This window comes from Natator depressus, chromosome 27, assembly GCF_965152275.1.
Source record: "Natator depressus isolate rNatDep1 chromosome 27, rNatDep2.hap1, whole genome shotgun sequence".
NCBI lineage: Eukaryota > Metazoa > Chordata > Testudines > Cheloniidae > Natator > Natator depressus.
This window is the reverse complement of record NC_134260.1, coordinates 3,832,582-3,850,962: the sequence shown is the minus strand read 5'-3', so window position 1 is coordinate 3,850,962 and position 18,381 is coordinate 3,832,582. Positions and strand designations below refer to the sequence as shown.

Here is an 18,381-nt window from a genome sequence, read left to right as displayed (position 1 = left end):
CATTTACACTGTTTGCCAGATGTGCTGCACTTCTGGTGCACATGTTCTCCATGCACTGGAGATCAGAATGCTTTAGCTGTGCTCTCCATGTCCTCAAGCCCCCTCTTACCGAGGGCACAATGGGGGCTGAGCAACCAGTCAACCCTCAGTTCCTTCTCAGGGCCTCTGGCTGTGAGACAGAGCCAGCAGCAGTGTCTGGTCTCCTGCTCCGCTGAAGTTTTTCTCTTTATGTTTTGTAAATAGCAATTTTTGATAGCGGTTTAGTTAGTTTAGCTGAACTCTCCGGTTTTAGGGAGGATTTGAGTCTTAGACGCCCTCTCCTCGGAGCAAAGAATGTCAGCCATACTTACAGGGCGGGGGAGTCTAGCCTGGGAAGCAGGGACTCTGAAAAAGATGTGGGGGTCGTGGTGGATAATCAGCTGACCATGAGCTCCCAGTGCGACACTGTGGACAAAAGAGCTAATGCGATTCTGGGATGGATAAACGGGGGACTCTCGAGTAGGATACTCTGTATTTGGCAGGGGTGCAACTGATGCTGGAACACTGTGTCCAGTTCCGGTGCCCACAATTCAACAAGGATATTGATAAATTGAAAAGGGTTCGGAGAAGAGCCCCAAGATGGTGAAAGGATTAGACAAAATGCCTTATAGTGAGACACAAAGAGCTCAATCTATTTAGCTTAAGAGAGAGAAGGTTAAAGGGTGACTTGATTGCAATTTGTAAATATCGGGGAACATATATCCAATCTAGCAGAGAAAGGTCGAACACAATCCAATGGCTGGAAGTTGAAGCTTGACAGATTCAAACTGTAAATATGGTGTAAATTTTTTATAGTGAGGGTAATTAACCAACAATTTACCGAGGTTCGTGGTTGATTCTCCATCCCTGACCATTTGTAAATGAAGACGGGATGTTGTTCTAACAGATCGGCTCTGGGAATTATTTTGGGGCAGGTCTCTGGCCTTGCTATACTGGAGGCCAGACCGGATGATCACAATGGTCCCTTCTGGCCTTGGAGTTTATGAATCCTGGTACGGGGGAGTAGGACTCTGAGGTGAGCAGTTTGTGTCTTCTCCAGGTACAGGTGGGGTTTAGTCCCTAGGATTTAAATTATGTTCCTCATGTGGGTCTACCATGCCTGGAACGAGGGACACTAATGTGTGTCTGTATTGTCTGGGTACACAGACACACATTAGAGCAGTGCAGGGACTTCAGAGGTCTCACAAAACAGGCTGTGAAAACCAGGGAGACTAGACTGAAGGTATTTCTCCTGGAGAAGTCTAGGAGGCCAGGCTCAGTCCCGAAAGAGATGCAGGATCCTCCTAGGACCGATCATCCTTGGGTAAAAAGTACCCTGGCAGCCATCTCTTCCACCTTTAAGGCTGTGCCTGCCCCGGTTAGAAACCTCGAGTGTGATGGACACCATCCTGCCAAGGAGCCTGGGAGTAGCTCTCCTCCCCAGGTGTCCGCTAACTCACCTCTTTCTTTGTCACTTACGAAGGGCAGAGAGGATTTCACTTGGGGGTGGCCTCTTAGCACCACTGCTTCCGGCACAGTCATTGCTGCGGGTGCAGTCGGCACCACTGTTTTCCGCACCGACCTATCGCCTCCGGAGCTCTCGCCTTCGTTGCGCTAGGTGCCGCTCTCCTCAGCGCCTCTGCTACCCGCACCTGTGGCCCGGACATCCCATTTCCTGCACTCAGCACCCATCACATGGGTCCTTCCCCCACACTTGGCAACAGTGCCATTCCAGGTGCAGGATAGACCCAGGCCTCCCGACCTCCCCAATCCCAGGAGCTAGCACCCCACTGGCCACAATTCAGGGTGCTGCTCTGCAATTGAGGCCTTTCTCTGGAGTCACCAGCTCGGCTCCCTTTCCCCTATTGAGACAGGCAGAGCTGGGAGAGAGCCCCAAGAGGAGAGGCCACAGCTCATTTGGGGAGCTGCCCCATCTGATGCTGGCAGCTGCACCTGCTTTAGTGAGCTCTGACAGCAGCCCCAGCGTCCAGCTGGTACTGCAGCCAGGAGGCCAAAAGAGACACCCAGCCACAGAGCTAACAGAAGAGGCAGGATCCCCCGGCCGCAGGCTAGCAGAGCCATGGGGAACAGCAAACAGGCCCAGAGAACAGGGTTTAATTTCAGATCAAGCTAGGAGTGCTGCTTCCCCCAGCGAGACCAGACAGTGGAGATGAGAAAGGGACAGGGACGCCTCCCCCTGCCCAGCGTTAGCGCCTGCTTTCCCAGCGAACCCCTGCGCCATGCACCTGCTCGGTCTACAACCAAAGCAGGAAGCAATGCCGGACCGAGCTCCAAGGAGCCCCTGCTACTGGCCAGGCCGCGGACTGCACAGGGATTGGCCCAGCGCAGGAAGCCTGGCTGAAAGCAACAGTCAAAGCAGCCTGTGAACCTCCTGGCCTTGCTCTCTGGGGGGACCGGGACATGCACGCAGTGGGGGGCGGCTAGAAGGTGGATGTACAGAGTAGAATTGACAGCTGTGATGTCAACATAGCCACATGACCAGGGCTAACCAATCGTCTGGCGCACAGCAAGCCTGGGCAGGGCGGTGGTGCCCGGAAGCTGAGGCTGGCATGGCCAGTCCCCGTGAGGCTGCAGACAGGAAGTGGCTCCATTGCCCACAGGAAGTGACCTCTTTTGATCCAGAGCGTGTCTCCCTCCTCCTCTGGCTGAGGAGCCGGGGGCTCAGAAGTGGGCTGTCCAGCTACCCCAGCCTGGCACACGGTGCCAGGCGCCGGCCATGCCCAGCCCTCGGGGGCAGAGTCCTCACTTGCGGCGCCGTTTCGTCTTCTCTTTTCCTTTCTGAGCCCTCATGTCCTTCTTCATGCGGCTGTCCACCACCTTGAAGTGTCCCTTGACCCCTGCAGGGCGCCGCACGCGCCGGCCGACTCCCTTCTTGGCTACCAGGTAGGTGACCTCCCGCTTCTCCTTCCCCAGGCCGGCCTTCTTGTAGATGCTGCCAGAGGAGAGGGGAGAGAGGTTAGAGCAGAGACCCGCCCCCCAGCCGCTTGGGAACAAACCCAAGGAGGAATCAGACCAACAGGGAGTGTCAATGTGACAGCTGGTGGGAGCAACTCCCAGCTCTGGATTCCACATGCTTCCCAGGGCATGAACTGCTCTGGGCTGAGCCCCCATCTCCACAGCCCTAAGAGCTGCCACGTCCTCCAGGGCTGCAGCCTCAGAAAAGCATGGGGACCCCCTTCCTCTCTGACCCCCACCACCTCCCCACCTTTGTTCTCAGCTGCCTCTTCAGCCCGTCCAGCCAGCCAGCCCCCGACCCTCCCAGGTCACTGGCTGCACGACCCTCTTCTCAGAACCCCCCGGCGCAACGCCACTGCCCAACATTGGTGCCCCAAGCAGCAGGGGCCTGGCCAAGGCAGAGGTGGGGAGCTGAAACGACCCCTCGGGAGCCTCATGGCTGCTTGCCTGCCTGGCACAACTTCCGTTGTTCTGACAGATCCCAGGACAATCCAACCACCCCTTGCCCATGCTGTAGATCCCGACATCATAACTCACCTGCGCAGCTGGGCCACCTTTTCACGCTCCGAAATATCCACTGTGCTCACCACAGCCTCCGCCTTCTTCTTCATCTGTTCCATCTTCTTCAGCATCTGGGGGAGATGGGAGAGATTAGGGAGTGGCTGGGGGGGCCCGGGCAGGCAGGGAGAAAAGAGGGTACGGGGAAGGGCAACTCCGCCCAGGGACGCAGGCCACGCGGCTCACTTACCCGCCGCTTCTTCCGGGCCTTGGCCTCTGCCACCTTTTTGATGGGGCGGGCGTTGATCTGGCGCCAGCGCTGCTGGTACTCCTCTACCGTCTGCCGGTCCAGAGGCAGCTGCTTCCGGCGGTGCTGCTGTTCTTCCTGCTGGAACCACTCAGGCAGCTCCCCCTCCTCCTCGTTAAAGGCATACCTGGGGAAGGGGTGCCCCAGGTGACGGTGGGGCCCAGGGACAAGCAGAGGAGTAGCCCTTCCTCCGCCCCCGCCCCCAGCCTTGGGGCTAACAGACAGAAGACTCAGACTCATAGACATTAAGGTCAGAAGGGACCATTATGATCATATAGTCTGACCTCCGGCATAATGCAGGCCACAGAATCTCACCCACCCACTCCTGCAATAAACCTCTCACCTATGTCTGAGCTATTGAAGTCCTCAAATCGTGGTTTAAAGACTTCAAGGAGCAGAGAATCCTCCAGCAAGTGACCTGTGCCCCATGCTGTAGAGGAAAGCAAAAAACCCCCAGGGCCTCTTCCAATCTGCCCTGGAGGAAAATTCCTTCCCGACCCCAAATATGGCAGTCAGCTGAACCCAGAGCACGTGGGCAAGATTCACCAGCCAGATACCCAGGAAAGAATTCTCTATAGTAACTCAGATCCCACCCCATCTAACATCCCATCACAGGCCATTGGGCCTATTTACCATGAATAGTTAAAGATCAATTAATTGCCAAAATCATGTTATCCCATCATACCATCTCCTCCATAAACTTATCGAGTTTAATCTTGAAGCCAGATACATCTTTTGCCCCCACTGCTCCCCTTGGAAGGCTATTCCAAAACTTCACTCCTCTGATGGTTAGAAACCTTCATCTAATTCCAAGTCTAAACTTCCTGATGGATATAAACTGGCCATTTGTTCTTGTGTCCACATTGGTACTGAGCTTAAATAATTCCTCTCCCTCCCTGGTATATATCCCTCTGATATATTTATAGACAGCAATCATATCTCCCCTCAGCCTTCTTTTGGTTAGGCTAAACAAGCCAACCAAACCTGGTGTCAAACCTGACACCACCCCCACAGAAAGTGACCGCCAGACACAACTCACACCCACAGGGCAGGAGAGAAGGGGTCAAATGAGGGATCCACCTCCCGCAACACACCCTCTTCTCTCCCCAAGAGTGAGCAACCAAGGGGGAATGGATCCCTCAAAATCACAGCTGTCCGCCCGCCCAGCGCCGCTGCTCCCCCCCCCCACAGGACCTGCCCAGAGCAGCTGGTCGCCGCTGCTCCCATACTGACTGCTGCCCCGGTACCTGTTGAAGGAGTTGTCAATCAGGTCCCGCTTGGCTTTCCTGGAGGTGGCAATGACAGACCCCAGCGCGAGCCCCTCCGCATCCAGGACACGGGCTCGCTTCACTGTGGGGGGGTGGGGAGAAGATGGACAAGTATGGGCTCAGGCTGCTACAAACCCTCCCACCTGGGCTCTGGCACCTCCATATATGAAACCGTTTACTCCTGAGAGAATTCTGCACCAAAAAATGAAAAATTCTGCAAGTTTTATATGTCCAATAAATGTGGAGGCTCCAGCATGACAGTGGGGAGGACAGGCCACTGGCTGCTCAGGGGTGGGAGATCACAGTGCAGCTCCCCCAGGACACAGACTCAGTGGTGAGGCTGCACCCAATCCTGACGCAGCGCAAGGACCAGGCCTGCCCCAGAAACACCCCAGGGCCCTGCCCCTCCGTGCCAGGTGTGGACAGGCAGGCTCAGCCCAGCAGAATCCAAGTGTGGAGGGGCTTAGCGTGGGGGGATCCAGGTGTGGGTTGAGAGGGTTCTGTGTGGGGCAATCTGGGTGCAGGCGGCTCAGTGGAGGATCCAGGTGCAATGGTAATGGGACTCTGCAGGGGGGTCCAGGTGAAAGTGGTTGGGGCTCAGCGGGAGGGGGTGTCTGGGTGTGGAGGGCTCAGTGGGGTGGGGATCCAGGTGCAGCTGCTTGGGGCTCGTGGGATGAGGATCCAGGCGGCTCGTCAGGGTGGTCCAGGTGCAGGGGGAGCAATGGGTGCAGGATGCGCGGGGGAGGGGGGAATTTGCAGAGCTTCCTACAGCCGGGGGAGAAATCTGGGGGTGGCTCTGACAACCCCAGATGCTGTGCAGGGGAGGAGCCACCAGCTGGGTCTTCCCCAGTCCCGCCCCGTTCCCCACAGTGATTTACCTCTCTGCCGGCTGCCCTGGGCACCCGAAACATACTGCTGGAGAGGGTCACATGACAGCTCTTGTGGCTTCCCTTTACTTCCCTGTCAGAAAGTCATTTTTCTGCAGGGAAGCAAAGAAATCTGTGGGGCACTTAAACTCTACGCATGCGCAGTGGTGCAGAATTCCCCCACGAGTAGAAACCTCCATGGCCAGATATCCATGGCCTTATGCCCTGTGCCCACCACCCAGCCCTGAGCTCCATGCTGGTGTCCAGAGGTGCAGACACCCCAGCAGGGCTGCCTTTCCCTGCACAGAGCCCCCACTCAACTCACCTGGGTCCTCAATGGGCACCACCTCGAAGCCACCTGGCTCAACCAGCGCCCGCTTCCTTCCCTTCTGCGACGTCTCCCTGGGGGGAAGAGAGGAGCTGTCACTGCCGCTCATACAGTGTCTCCCAAGGCAACGGTGCTCAGGACTGGGGGGGAGGGGCAGCCCCCCCAGCTCATCCCTCCCACTGCCTAGAGTCTGGGGGCCTGGGGCCCTGCTACACCCACCCCGCCCCCACACCAGGCGGGCCAGCGACCCCCATTTGCTCCTCACCTCTCCTCGTCGCTGTTGCTGTCAGAGTCATCTTCGCCACTGCTCCCCCCGCCCTGGGCTTCGCTGCGACCAGCCTCTGCTGCAGCTCCATCCTGGGATGGGGGCAGCTTCTTCTGCCCCTTCCCCTTCACGTTCCCTGGGTGTGACAAGCAAGGCCAGTGGGTGAGGCGGACTGGGGGGCCCCCAAGGGAGCTCATTGCTGGGAGGGGCGTTGCTGCTGGTCATGCTGATAAGAGGAAATCCTGCTTCCCAGGGGCCCCAGCCACACCGGCTGAATGGACAGCATGGGGACGGCCTGTTAGCTGCAGGGGAGCCCTGCGCCCTGCCCTGTTTGGCTGGGCCCCTTTCCCTGCGGGGGCTGAGCCAGGGTCAAGCTTGTCTCACCAGACACTCCCCCCATTCAGGCGGTCCCGAGAGCAGGCCGGGGACCCAGAGCTCCAATTGCTTCTGTGACCTTGTGGCCAGTTCCTCACCTGGACAATGGGGGCCCAGCTTCCTCCCGGGCTTGGCTGCCAAGGGTGCTACCCCCAGGGACAGCAGGCCCTGTGCATCACACCATGGCCCCCTTCTCACCTGGCGGCGGCTCCTTCCTCTCAGACAGCACCTGCGCCTGGCTGATCTCCAGGGCCTCGTCTGCGTCGTCCTCAATGCCGGCAAAGACCTCCTAGGGACAGGGAGCGCTCAGTCACAGAAGGAAGGGCTGAGCTGGCAGGGAGGTGGGGGGCAGCAAGAGACACGTGAATGGCAGGGAGCTGGCGAGGAGGGGGCAGCGGGAAACACATGGGTAGCAGGGAGCTGGAGGGGGGAGACCTGTGAATGGCAGGGAGCTGGCTGGGGGGCAATGAGAGACACGTGGGTGGCAGGGAGCTGGCCGGGGGGGGGAGGGGGGGGAGGGAAAGAGCAGGAGACACATGGGTGGCAGGGAGCTGGCCGGGGGCGGGGGGGAGAGCGGGAGACACGTGGGTGGCAGGGAGCTGGTGGGAGGGTGGAGGGGCAGCGGGAGACATGGGTGGCAGGGAGCTGGCAGGGACGGAGGTGGAAGCAGGAGACACGTGGGTGGCAGGGAGCTGGCAGGGATGGAGGGGGCAGCGAGAGACACGTGGGTAGCTGGGAGGAGGGGGCAAGGACACAGGCCCTCATGCGTGGGCTGTTCCCACTGTGCTCCCCACTCTCCCCCCTGGGGTCGCTGGAGCCCATGTAATTCCCCAGCCCTGTGGCTGCCCAGCCCCAGGCAGGCCTCCCTGGGGTAGCTCAGGAGTCTCCTGCCAGCCATTAGCACCACAGCTCACACGTGCTGTCCTGCCACCAGAGGGCGCCAGGCCAGAGCCAGCGCAGACCTAGCTCCAGCCAGCAGAGGGCGGGTGAACCCAGGTGAGGCTGGAGCCGCTGCACAGGGGCTGGGACACCCCCCACCCCAGGGCCTGGCCCTTCCTGGCCAGCGGGGGCACTCACCTTCCCAAACCACAGGGTGGTCTGCCTCTCGTCCAGCACCGACTTCTCCTCCAGGGGCACCAGCAGGGGATTCTCCTCCCCCTCCTCCTCTGCCAGCTGCTGGAAGGTCCCTCTGCAACACAGCCAGCCAGGCACGCTCAGCCCTGGCGCCACGGACAGGGACCTGGCAGGGGCAGCCAGGCTGCTTCACACAGGGCTCCCCGAGGCGGGGCACTCAGCAGAGCTGCCCACCTGGCTACAACCCCTAGGAAATGGGGCAGAGCCTCCCACTGCAGCAGTGCTGCAAGGGTTAAGGGCCAAGCAGGCCAACTCCATCCGCCTGGTCATCACCCCAGCCAGTCTCAGCGCCTCCTACTGGGAGCCCAGAGCGGAGGGGCTGTCGTTTGCCCAGCACCCCTCATGGCCATGGCCCTACCAAATTCACATCATTTTCGTAAATTTCAGTCACAGAATTTTAAAAAGCTTGAACGTCACAGTTTCAGATACTTAAATTTCACGGTGTTGTAACAAAGCACGAATATGTATTTAAAAATGGCAAAATATAAACATGTAAAGCCCACGCCAACCCTCCCCCCCCAAAAAGCGATGACCCCCCAATGCCGTGCCACCCTCACTTCCGCGCTGCTGCTGGCGGCGGTGCTGCCTTCAGAGCTGGGCTCCCAGCCAGCAGCTGCCGCTCTCCAGCTGCCCAGCTCTGAAGGCAGCGCAGAAGTAGGAGGGGCAATGCCGGGAGCCCCAGTTTGCGAAATGCTGCTTAGGTAAAAAGTACACAAGAGACCAGATTTTACAGGGAAGACCAGATTTCATGGTCCAGGACGTGTTTTTCACGGACATGAATTTGGTAGCGCCCTACTCACGGCCAAGCTGGTTCACAAGCTGCTCCAACCGGGGGGATTTTACTGCAGCTGCCAGGATCCCTCACCTGCCCTCCAGCCCCAGGGCAGGTGGTTGAGTGCCCCCTGCTCCCCACAATGGCTCTGACCTCTTTGGGCCCAGTCCCCGCTTGGCTTCCTGCAGCCGCTCCTCGACGTCGGCCAGCTCGTCCGAGCCCAAGTCGCTGGCCAGAGACACATCGTCCGCATCGTCCTGATCCGAGAGGGCCACGTCGTCCTCTTCATGCGGCGCCTCCAGGAAGGCATCAGCAGACGCCATATCACCCCGGGCCACCTCGTTCAGCAGCTGAGGACCAGGGAGCGAGTTTCAGGAGCCAGGCCCCACAGAAATCAAATCATCCCGTCTCCTCTTCCTCCCCTGCCAGTTCCCCCTTTGGCCAGCCGCTCTCCCAGCCCAGCACCCACCTGGAGTGCCCCTCCACCCGCCACGCTCCTAGCCCTGCTCACTCCCCTGTAGCCTCCTCATTGCCCAAGGCCCACCAACCCCCCAGCTCTGCCCCAAGCAGACATTGGCCGTCACGCCGGTGGGGAGCCAGCTGTCGCCCCCGCAGCCTCACCCGGGTCTTGCCAATGGTTCTGAGGGAGAACATGCCAGTCTCGCCCTCGTCCGCGATGGAGACACCGGGCAGGTCCATCTTCAGCTCAATGCGCTCACGCTGCTTCCGCTGCTCCTTCAGGATCTTCTTCTTCTTCCTGGGGAGAACCCCGCCGGGGAAGGGGTGTCATGCTGCAGCCAGTGCCCCACGGCTGCTGTCACAAGGATGGGAGCCCGGCTGCCCAGGATGCCTCCCAGCGGGTCTGTCTGACTGTCCCCCCCAGATGGAGACCCCTGAGCTGCAGGGCTGGGCCCATAGCTCTCACAGCTCTCTACTGCTGCAGGGCCATGCTCTGCAGTCATGGGGGAAGGGGCACAATCCCCCCCACCCCCAAGGGCAACCATCATGCTGGGGTAGAGCAGTGGGCTGCCACCAGGCAATGAGCTCCAGCTGCTGCCGGGGACACATGGAGCCGGGTCTTGTGAGGGGTGTCAGAGAAGGCCTGGCTGGCAGGATTCCTGGGTTCTATTCCCAGCTCTGCTGCAGACCTTGGGAGCTTGGGCAAGTCACTTCACTCAGGGCCTCTTCTTCCCTCGTACGCTGGGGTGGGCGAGTGTCTGAGGTCCCTGGGAAGGGCAGCAGTCCTGAGGCCAAAGGAAACTGCTCCTGGAAATAGGTCTGAAGGGAGAGGAGCCATGGGGGCACTCAAGGCACATAGGAGTACCCGGGGGGGGGGCAGGCACCCAGGGAGCTCCCGGGGTGCCCAAGTGTGGCAAGGGAGAGCCCCCTGCAGCATTTCTGCTGGCTGGACACCCCAGCCCAGCTGAGGACGAGCCCATCACATGCCTGAAAATAGCGGGAGCTCACAGCACTGAGCTTCCCCCACCCCTGGGTGCCCAGATCCCCTCGCTCAGCCCCCTAGGAGGGCAGCACTCACCTCTTCAGCTCAGCCACTTCCTCTGCCTTCAGCTCTGCCAGCCTCAGCTCCATCTCCTCCTCCTCAGCGGCTCCATCCCCAGCTGCTCGCGATGTCTTCCCGACCGCCTCCTCGCCGCCCTCCTCCTCCTCCTCGCCGGAGCTCAAGCTGCCAGAAGATGGAGTCACTCAGCCTGGCCCTGCCCCACCAGCCAACCCTGGGCTAGGCTCCCCAGTGCAACCAGTTGGGGGGTACTAGCTATGGAGCTCCCAGTGTCACAGCACCCCCTGGTGTCACAGCACCCCCTGGTGTGCATGGAGGGGGCAGCTGATGTTGGAAGCCACGTTTCTCGTCCTACCTGATGTCCAACTCCTTGGCCTGCTCCTTCAGTTTTCTGGCCATAAAGCGACGGAGCTTCGTCCTCCAGTTCAGCAGGGCCCTGAGCAGAGAGGCAGCGGGTTAGAACCAGCCACCCCAGGCAATGCCAGACTCCCCAAGCCCAGGCCGCGTGCCCCCGCCCCCGTACCTGAGCTCCTTGCGGCCCAGCACACGGATGTCCCGGCAGCACTGGCGCAGCTCCTCGGTGGTGGTGCTGTGCCGCTCCAGCTCGCTGTCCCCCAGCGTGATCTGCACAGGAGCCAGAGGGGAAAGGCTGCAGCTGCCTCCTTCCCGAGGCCCAGCAGCCCCCGCAACCCTTCCCCTGCCCCAAGCCCAAGGTCAGGGCCCTGGGTCCCACCAGCAAGCCCCTGGGTGCTGCTAAGTGCACTGCAGGCATCCAGCAGAGGGGCTGAGCCAAGCCCAGCACACATGCCCATGGTCCAGCCTGTGGGCCCTGCCTTCTCCGCTCCCACGGGGGCCAGCCATGCCCTGGGCGCTCACCTCGTTGGCCTTGGAGAGAAAATCCACAGGGTTGGGGGCCTTGAGGAAATCCATCAGCGTGAAGCGGTGATAGAGCGTTGTGTCACCTTCTGCGTATCCCTCCGCCTGTGAGACGGGAGAGCGGGGTCAGAGCCGTACATTCACGGCAGGGCCATTAGATCAGCTAGTCTGACCTCCGGCCTAGCCCAGCTGTTTCACTTCCCCCCTCACACCCATATGGAACCCACGGCTTGTGGTGGCTAAAGCTCCTTCCAGAAGCCTCCAGCCTGGAGCTGGCGACACCGAGATGGGGCCCCCTCCCTTCCCTGGGCAGTCTGCTCCAATGGCCAGTCGCCCGCTCAGGGAACACTTCCTGCCTCATTTCTAATTTGAATGTGTCTAACTTCAGTTTCCAGCCAGGGGTTCTCGTTTTGCCTGTCGCCCTTAATGAGCCTGTTAGTCACCAGTATTTTCTCCCCGTGAAGATTAAATCACTGTCGTCATGTCAACTCTCAGTCTGCTCTGTGATCAGCGAAACAGAGTGAGCTCTGCGTGTCGCTCTCTGGCCTCTTCGCCAGCCCCCGAATCGGTTTTGTGGCTCTTTTCTGAACCCTCTCGAATACGTCAACATCTTTTCGAATGCGGACCCCTGACTGGGGTGCGATCTCCAGCGTCGATCCCAGCAGTGCCATACAGAACTCTGCTTCGACCCCCCTCTTCACACAGCCACGGGTCACATCAGCATCACACCTGGAGCTCCTGGGCAGCTACTTGTCCACGAAGACTCCTAGGTCCTGTCCAGAGTCCCTGCTTTCCAGGACACAGGCCCACATTCTGCAGGTACGGGCCTAGACACATGACCTTGCTTTTGGCTGAATTAAAACACCTGGTGTTTGAATGGGTCCAGATCACCCTGCGATCCTGATCGCTCCATAGCGCTACCCTGTCCCAATCGGTATGTCTCACTCCACAAATCTCTGGCTCAGTTGCACCTTTGTTATTTCCTTCCCGACTGATGAAAACTTTGAATGAGGTCAGGCCTAGTACCAGTCCCTGTGGAACCTCACTGGACACTCGCCCATTTGATGACGATGCCATACGGACAAACACTTTCTGAGATCTGTCAGTTCCCCAGATCTTAATCCACTCACTGCGTGCTTCGCAGGTACTGCTCAGTGCTACGTTTTTAGTTAGCCTGTTGTGCAGTACTAAGACAAGAACCTTTCGAAGAATGAAATCAGGTTTGTTTGACAAGAAACCCCCCCCCCCCACCACCACATCACGCTGACTGGCATGAATTAACATCAGTAGGCTAGAGATTCTCTCAGCCCACTCTTTTAGGACTTTTTGGGTGCTAGTTATTTGCTAGTGACTTGCTGATTTTAAAATGTTTGTTCCTAGTAGACGATTTTTAACATCCACCTTGGTTACTAATGGACTAGAAACTATTTCACCATCCTCATGTAATACGATAACATAATCCTGCTTCTTGCCAAATACACAAATATTCATTAAAAACTTCTCTGCCTTTTCTATATTAATAACTTTACCATCTCCCCCGAGTGTAATAGGCCTATACCATTGCTAGCAATTATTTTATTCCTAATATCCTTAAACTCTTTATTGTCCTTAGCTCTGCAAACCAGGGAGTTTACCCTGATCTCTTTGGCTTCCCTTATCAATTTTCTACCCTCCATAACTTTGAATTCATATCCATTGCTATGCATTTCCCCTTTTTCCCCCATGTGTTATATATTGCTTTTTTATGTCTAATTGTCACTTTCTCTTCACCACTGAACCAGGATGGAATTTTAGGCAAAATTCTTTCTTGATTGTAGAATTATGGCTTTTTGGCCACACTCCCTAAAAGGGCTCCCAATTTTCATTCATTTGCCTGTCTACATTTTTCCTCCCAGGCAATTTCACTCATAGTTTTCCTCGGCTTTGGGAAATTAGCGCGTTTGAAGTGCCAAGCATATATATTACTAGCCAGATGGGATGAGTAAGCAGCAGGCTCCACTCGGCAGGGTCCAAGTGCTACAGCCTCCCCCGGCCCCACTCTAAGCTGTGCACCCCTCTCCTCATCCCTGGGGGCTACTCTCCCTGACCCAAAGGACCTCCCCTCACAGCCAAGCCCCCCGGACTGCTCACTTGTACCTTTGGTTTCTTTTTGGTCACCAGCTCACTCACAGATTTGGCCTGAATCTCAACTTCCTTGAAGGCAAATTTGGGATCAAAAAATTTGCTGTCAATTTTATCTGGGGACAGATATCCTGGGAGAGGGAAAAGGAAAGGATCAGAGATGTCAGCCAGTGACTCCCCCCCTTCCCACCCAGCAACCCCTGGCCCCAGCTCACCCTGGCAGACGACGAAGATCTCGGCCGACTCATTGCGGGAGGCCTGTGGCTTGGTGGCCTGCACCTTGCGAAAAAACTGCTGGAAGATCCACAGGAGGGGCTGGTAGTCGCGGGAGCGGAAGACTTTTGTGATAAACCAGCCACCCTTGGAAAGGAATTCACAGGCCAACTTCAGGGCCATGAGCGTCAGGTTGGCTGAAGTGGAGAATGGAGGTGGGTCAGTGCCATAGCCAACCCCATTGAGCCCTCGCTCCCAGTGGCTCCAAGCGCAGCAGGCCGGGGCGTGGCTAGGGAGTGGGATCCAGCTTGATTCTGGTTCCCACGGTGCCTGTCATTGTGGTGCCTGAGGGGAAGGATAGGGCAGGGCCGGACTCAGCCCTGGGCCTGTTGAGGAAACAACTCCACAGACACTTGCCGGGCGCTGCAAGTCGTGCTCCTTTCCCTCCCCTGGGGCGTCTCACACTTCCACGGGACCCAGGCCTCCTGCCGCTCTCTGCACTGGAGCATCCGACCAACAGTGCCGGGCTACAGCCAGAGGGTCCCAATCCCTCGTAACTGGGCTGGCCCCAGCAGGCCCTTTGCTCCTGCACTGGGGGACAGGGGCGATGGGACACAGGACTGCTGAGCTGGACGCAGGGACTGCGCTGCAGCTCCAGGGTGCAAGGGATGGAGCTGAACCCTCGGCTATCACAGGGACCAGTGCTGCCAGGCGAGTGGGGGACGTACCTTGGGAATATGCATCATGCACCCAGCTGGCCCCCACATTGGGGGCCCCGTCGTTCAGCACCACGTCCACCTTCCATGTCTGCAGTTCCTTGCGCACAGCCTGGGGGGCGAGGGCAGGGGGTGAGCCTGGGACACCCTCCCTGCCAGGACAGTCCCCCTCACATTCCCTACAGCAGAGTGGGAGAGGGGGGCGAGGGCACATAGTGAGCCTGCCGCCCCTCTCCCCACGCCAGGCCTCTCCACCAACACCCCAAGACCAACGCTTTTGCCTGCCTACAGAATCTGCGCCCCAGCACTGAGTGGCTGAGCCACTCCCCCCAAGGGAAACCAGGGTTGGTGGCTCAGGGATCCCGCCACAGAGACGCCTCTGGGGGGCGGGTGGACATGATGCCCCCAATTCCCCCAGAAAAAGGAACGGGAGATATGCACTAAAGCATCCGGCTGTTGGGGTTCAGGAGGCATTGTGGGGTGGCAATTACCTGGCGACACTTCTCCGTGGTGATGTCCTCCTGCAGCGTCACCACGTTGGGGATGGGCTTAATGGGGACCAAATCCACCCCTAGGAGAGAGAGACACTCAGCATCTGCTGGACCCCCTCCCCCAACGGGGGTGCTGCCCCGTTCTCAACAGCCCCCAACTCCCATGAGGGGTGGCACCCGCCCCAGTCATCAGGAGGGACAGTGTCCCCTTCCCAACCAGCCCCTCAGCAACTGCCCCTTCTCTCCTAGGCCCAGCCCCCCAGACATGCCGTCCTGCCCCTGGACCCACGCTCCCCTCACTCACCAATAATGAGGCTCGAAACTGGCATGAACTTGGAGGCCACCTGCAGCCTGTGGAGAGAAGAGAGGGCCAGAGACAGCGTAAGGCCTCAGCTTCCTGCTTCGCCCCCCCATAATGACCCACACAGCCCCCCATCACAGGAAAGGAAACGAGTCCCACAGGACTGACTCTGACAGAGGAGAAACCCAAGAGGCGTGGGGCTCCGCAACCATCCCTTGGGGCCTGGCACCCCAATGAGTCTCTACGCAGCCCACAGATATGGCTGTTTGGGGTCACCCCCACTCCAGGCTGGTCCGAGACTGGGTGGAGGGCATAGTGGGGGGTCCAGCTTGGAGGGTCTGGTAGCATAGGGAGCTACTCCCCTGACTCACAGCAACCCCGCCCAGTCCACGCTGCCTCGGCTGGGGACAGATGTGTTGCCCTGGAGGACTCTACCCTCATCTTTCATGGGGAGACACCTGTGATACCTCATCTGGCAGAGCCAGAGCAGGGAGAGCTCCCTGGGGTCCCTAAGGACAGGCAATGCACCAGCAGCAGCTCCAGGCCTGGGCGCTGATCTCTTGCCAGCGACTGCCTGCTCTTGGGAGCTGCCCACTACCGGACAGCCACCCAGGGTTTGGGACAGGATAGCTCTGGCGTCCCCTGGAGTGCCACGAATTGCCCCCTGGCAGCAGCCTGCCATGGCCACAAGGCTGTTTGCCAGCCCGGGGGGGCGGGGATGTTGGACAGCGTGTGTCCGCCGCACAATTGCTCTTCTGCCCCAAGACTCAGTTTTGTTAGCCACTGATGGTGCCCAGGAAGTAGGCAGGGCTGCACATGGGCTCTGGGCCTTCCCAAAATGTAAGTGAGCAGGCTGGAGCTCTGCCAAGCCAGCCAGGACATTCCTGCCTCCTGTCACCAAGGGGCCCCCAGGGGTACCTGCCAGCCCCCGTTCCAAGAGCCGGCAGGCAGGAGGGTCCCCTGGGTTCTGACAGGGCAGCTGTGGCCCCTGACACTCACCAGCCGCCAGGGGCTGCACACAAGTCCAGCAGCGCACGGGATTTCGGCAGGAACTGGAACTTCCGGTTGAGCTGAATCAGCTTGAACGAGGATCGTGAGCGAAAGCCTAAAGGGAGGGACAGTCAGAGCTTTCCAGGGATCTGGGTGAGTCCCAGCTCTGCACTCTGCAGCTGCAAGGGGGGACAAGACCAGCTCGGTGCCTGTCACAAACTCCCCAGCAGCCGCTGCAGGGCAGGAAGTGTGGAAACAAACAGAGTAACTTATGGCAGGGAGCACAGCCCAGGCCGGGCCATGCGTGCGAGGCCGTGGCCCAGCAGAGGTAGGATGTGGGTGCTGAGGGGCAGAGTCACATCTCGGGAAAGACGCCCCCAGAACTCAGCAGATACCGACCCTTGCCCCCGCTCACCTGTCTCCTTGGCCAGGCGGTAGAACTTGTCCCGGCGGCTCTTCCCCACTTTGCCCTTCTTGCCCATGCTGGGGGGGGTGAAGGAGCCCGTAGGCTCGCTCAGGCCCAGAGGCTCCGCTTGCTCTTCGACAGGCGGGGGAGCCCCACAATCAGTCACAGGCAGCAGGGCACACGCCTTCTGTGGAGAGAGGGGAAGCGGCAGCAGGTTGAACCCAGAGTCCAAATTGCCCCTCATTGGCTCTGGACACCCCTGGGAGCACGTCACTCACCCCAACACTGGGCTGGGGGAAGGGAGGTCTCTCCCATCCCATTCTCTGCAGCTGCTCTCCAAGCCAGACTGCTACAGATCAAGGAGTGAGTAACCCCATGACTCCACCCAAGGCCCCACAACCCCATGCTGCCCCACCGGTACCCCAGTTCCAAACCCACTGCTGTCTACAGTAGGACAACCCTCTAGATGCATTTAGTCCCCCCACCCTGCAAAAAAAATCTACATGGCTAGATATGGGCCCCCCCACACTGTGACGCCAAGCTCCAAAGCAACCCGTACCCACCCGCCTCCCCCTGAGTAGCAGCTGAGTGGGGCTAGGACCCGTCAGACCCCCAGCCAGTGGCGAGACCAGATCCGCACTTGCTGGCTCTAGCCCAGCACCCCAGAAACCGAGTCAAAGGAGCGCAGGCTCCTCGCACCGCAGGGCTGCCAGAGGTCAGCACCCAGGGAGTGCAGGGGACCAAACCTCAGATAGCCCGGCTGCCCACGGGGAGGGGCAACGCCAACCCCCTGGCAAGGTCCCAGGCTGTGGAAGGGCTGGTCTGGTCATTCCAGCTGGGGGCAGCTTTGGAAGAAATAAATCCCCCCAAGTTCCCCCACCCCTAGCAAACCTCCCCGTGTCCCCGCACCCCCCCGCAAATCCCCCCACCCCTAGCAAACCTCCCCGTGCCCCCGCACCCCCCCCGCAAATCCCCCCACCCCAGCAAACCTCCCCGAGTCCCCGCACCCCCCGCAAATCCCCCCACCCCTAGCAAACCTCCCCGTGTCCCCGCACCCCCCCGCAAATCCCCCCACCCCTAGCAAACCTCCCCGTGCCCCCGCACCCCCCCCGCAAATCCCCCCACCCCAGCAAACCTCCCCGAGTCCCCGCACCACCCGCAAAGCCCCCCACCCCTAGCAAACCTCCCCGTGCCCCCGCACCCCCCCGCAAATCCCCCCACCCCTAGCAAACCTCCCCGTGCCCCCGCACCCCCCCGCAAATCCCCCCACCCCAGCAAACCTCCCCGTGCCCCCGCACCCCCCCGCAAATCCCCCCACCCCAGCAAACCTCCCCGTGCCCCCGCACCCCCCCCCGCAAATCCCCCCACCCCTAGCAAACCTCCCCGTGCCCCCGCACCCCCCCGCAAATCCCCCCACCCCTAGCAAACCTCCCCGTGCCCCCGCACCCCCCCGCAAATCCCCCCACCCCAGCAAACCTCCCCGTGCCCCCGCAAATCCCCCCCCCACTACTCCCCCCGGCGCTGGGGGACGCTGCGCTGCTCGCGGACACAGCGTCACAGCCCGGTCCCGCGTGACCGACCGAGCACTTGACCCCAACCCCGACTCACCCCGACCCCGATCCGGCTGGCGGAGCGGGCAGTCTGCACCCCACATGCACGCGCCACGCTCCGTCCCACACTGCCCCGCGCGAACCGTCACTTCCGTTTCCGTCAAGACGCTGCCCAGCCGCCATCTTGTGAGTGGCGCCCAGGCACTGAGGCCGCCCGGCGGAGCTGGGCACGCAGCAGAACATGGCGCCCAGGGAGGACTGAGGGGAACATTCACATCAGGGGGTTCCCCTTCTCCCTACATGATCGAAGGTTACTGGAGAGACCCTACCAAGATGGCGGCTAAGGACCGGTGGAGGCGGCCATCTTAGGTGTGGTCATTTGAGCCCGGAA

At 59.8% G+C, this 18,381-nt stretch overlaps 1 protein-coding gene across 1 annotated transcript; it reads right to left on the bottom strand.

The window, feature by feature from the left end:
* Nucleotides 1-620: 620 nt before the first annotated feature.
* Nucleotides 621-18,328, bottom strand: FTSJ3 (FtsJ RNA 2'-O-methyltransferase 3). Its single transcript, XM_074940802.1, has 22 exons — nucleotides 18,049-18,328; nucleotides 16,450-16,627; nucleotides 16,044-16,149; nucleotides 15,048-15,094; nucleotides 14,744-14,823; nucleotides 14,265-14,364; nucleotides 13,539-13,733; nucleotides 13,339-13,454; nucleotides 11,203-11,307; nucleotides 10,850-10,950; nucleotides 10,682-10,762; nucleotides 10,345-10,491; nucleotides 9,429-9,564; nucleotides 8,961-9,157; nucleotides 7,979-8,090; nucleotides 7,100-7,190; nucleotides 6,527-6,662; nucleotides 6,259-6,335; nucleotides 5,047-5,149; nucleotides 3,743-3,926; nucleotides 3,532-3,626; nucleotides 621-2,971 (listed from the first exon to the last, which is right to left on the bottom strand). The coding sequence occupies exons 2-22, from the start codon at nucleotides 16,514-16,516 to the stop codon at nucleotides 2,782-2,784; spliced, it is 2,466 nt and encodes an 821-aa protein (XP_074796903.1). The 5' UTR covers nucleotides 16,517-16,627; nucleotides 18,049-18,328; the 3' UTR covers nucleotides 621-2,781.
* Nucleotides 18,329-18,381: the final 53 nt, after the last annotated feature.

Excerpts from the sequence above, each read along its gene's own strand:
- FTSJ3 (XM_074940802.1), bottom strand. The coding sequence starts at position 16,516 with ATGGGCAAGAAGGGCAAAGTGGGGAAGAGCCGCCGGGACAAGTTCTAC. Across the intron at positions 11,308-13,338 it reads TGACCAAAAAGAAACCAAAG|GCGGAGGGATACGCAGAAGG; the intron begins GTACAAGTGAGC and ends CCCGTCTCACAG. Across the intron at positions 10,951-11,202 it reads TTCTCTCCAAGGCCAACGAG|ATCACGCTGGGGGACAGCGA; the intron begins GTGAGCGCCCAG and ends GCTCCTGTGCAG.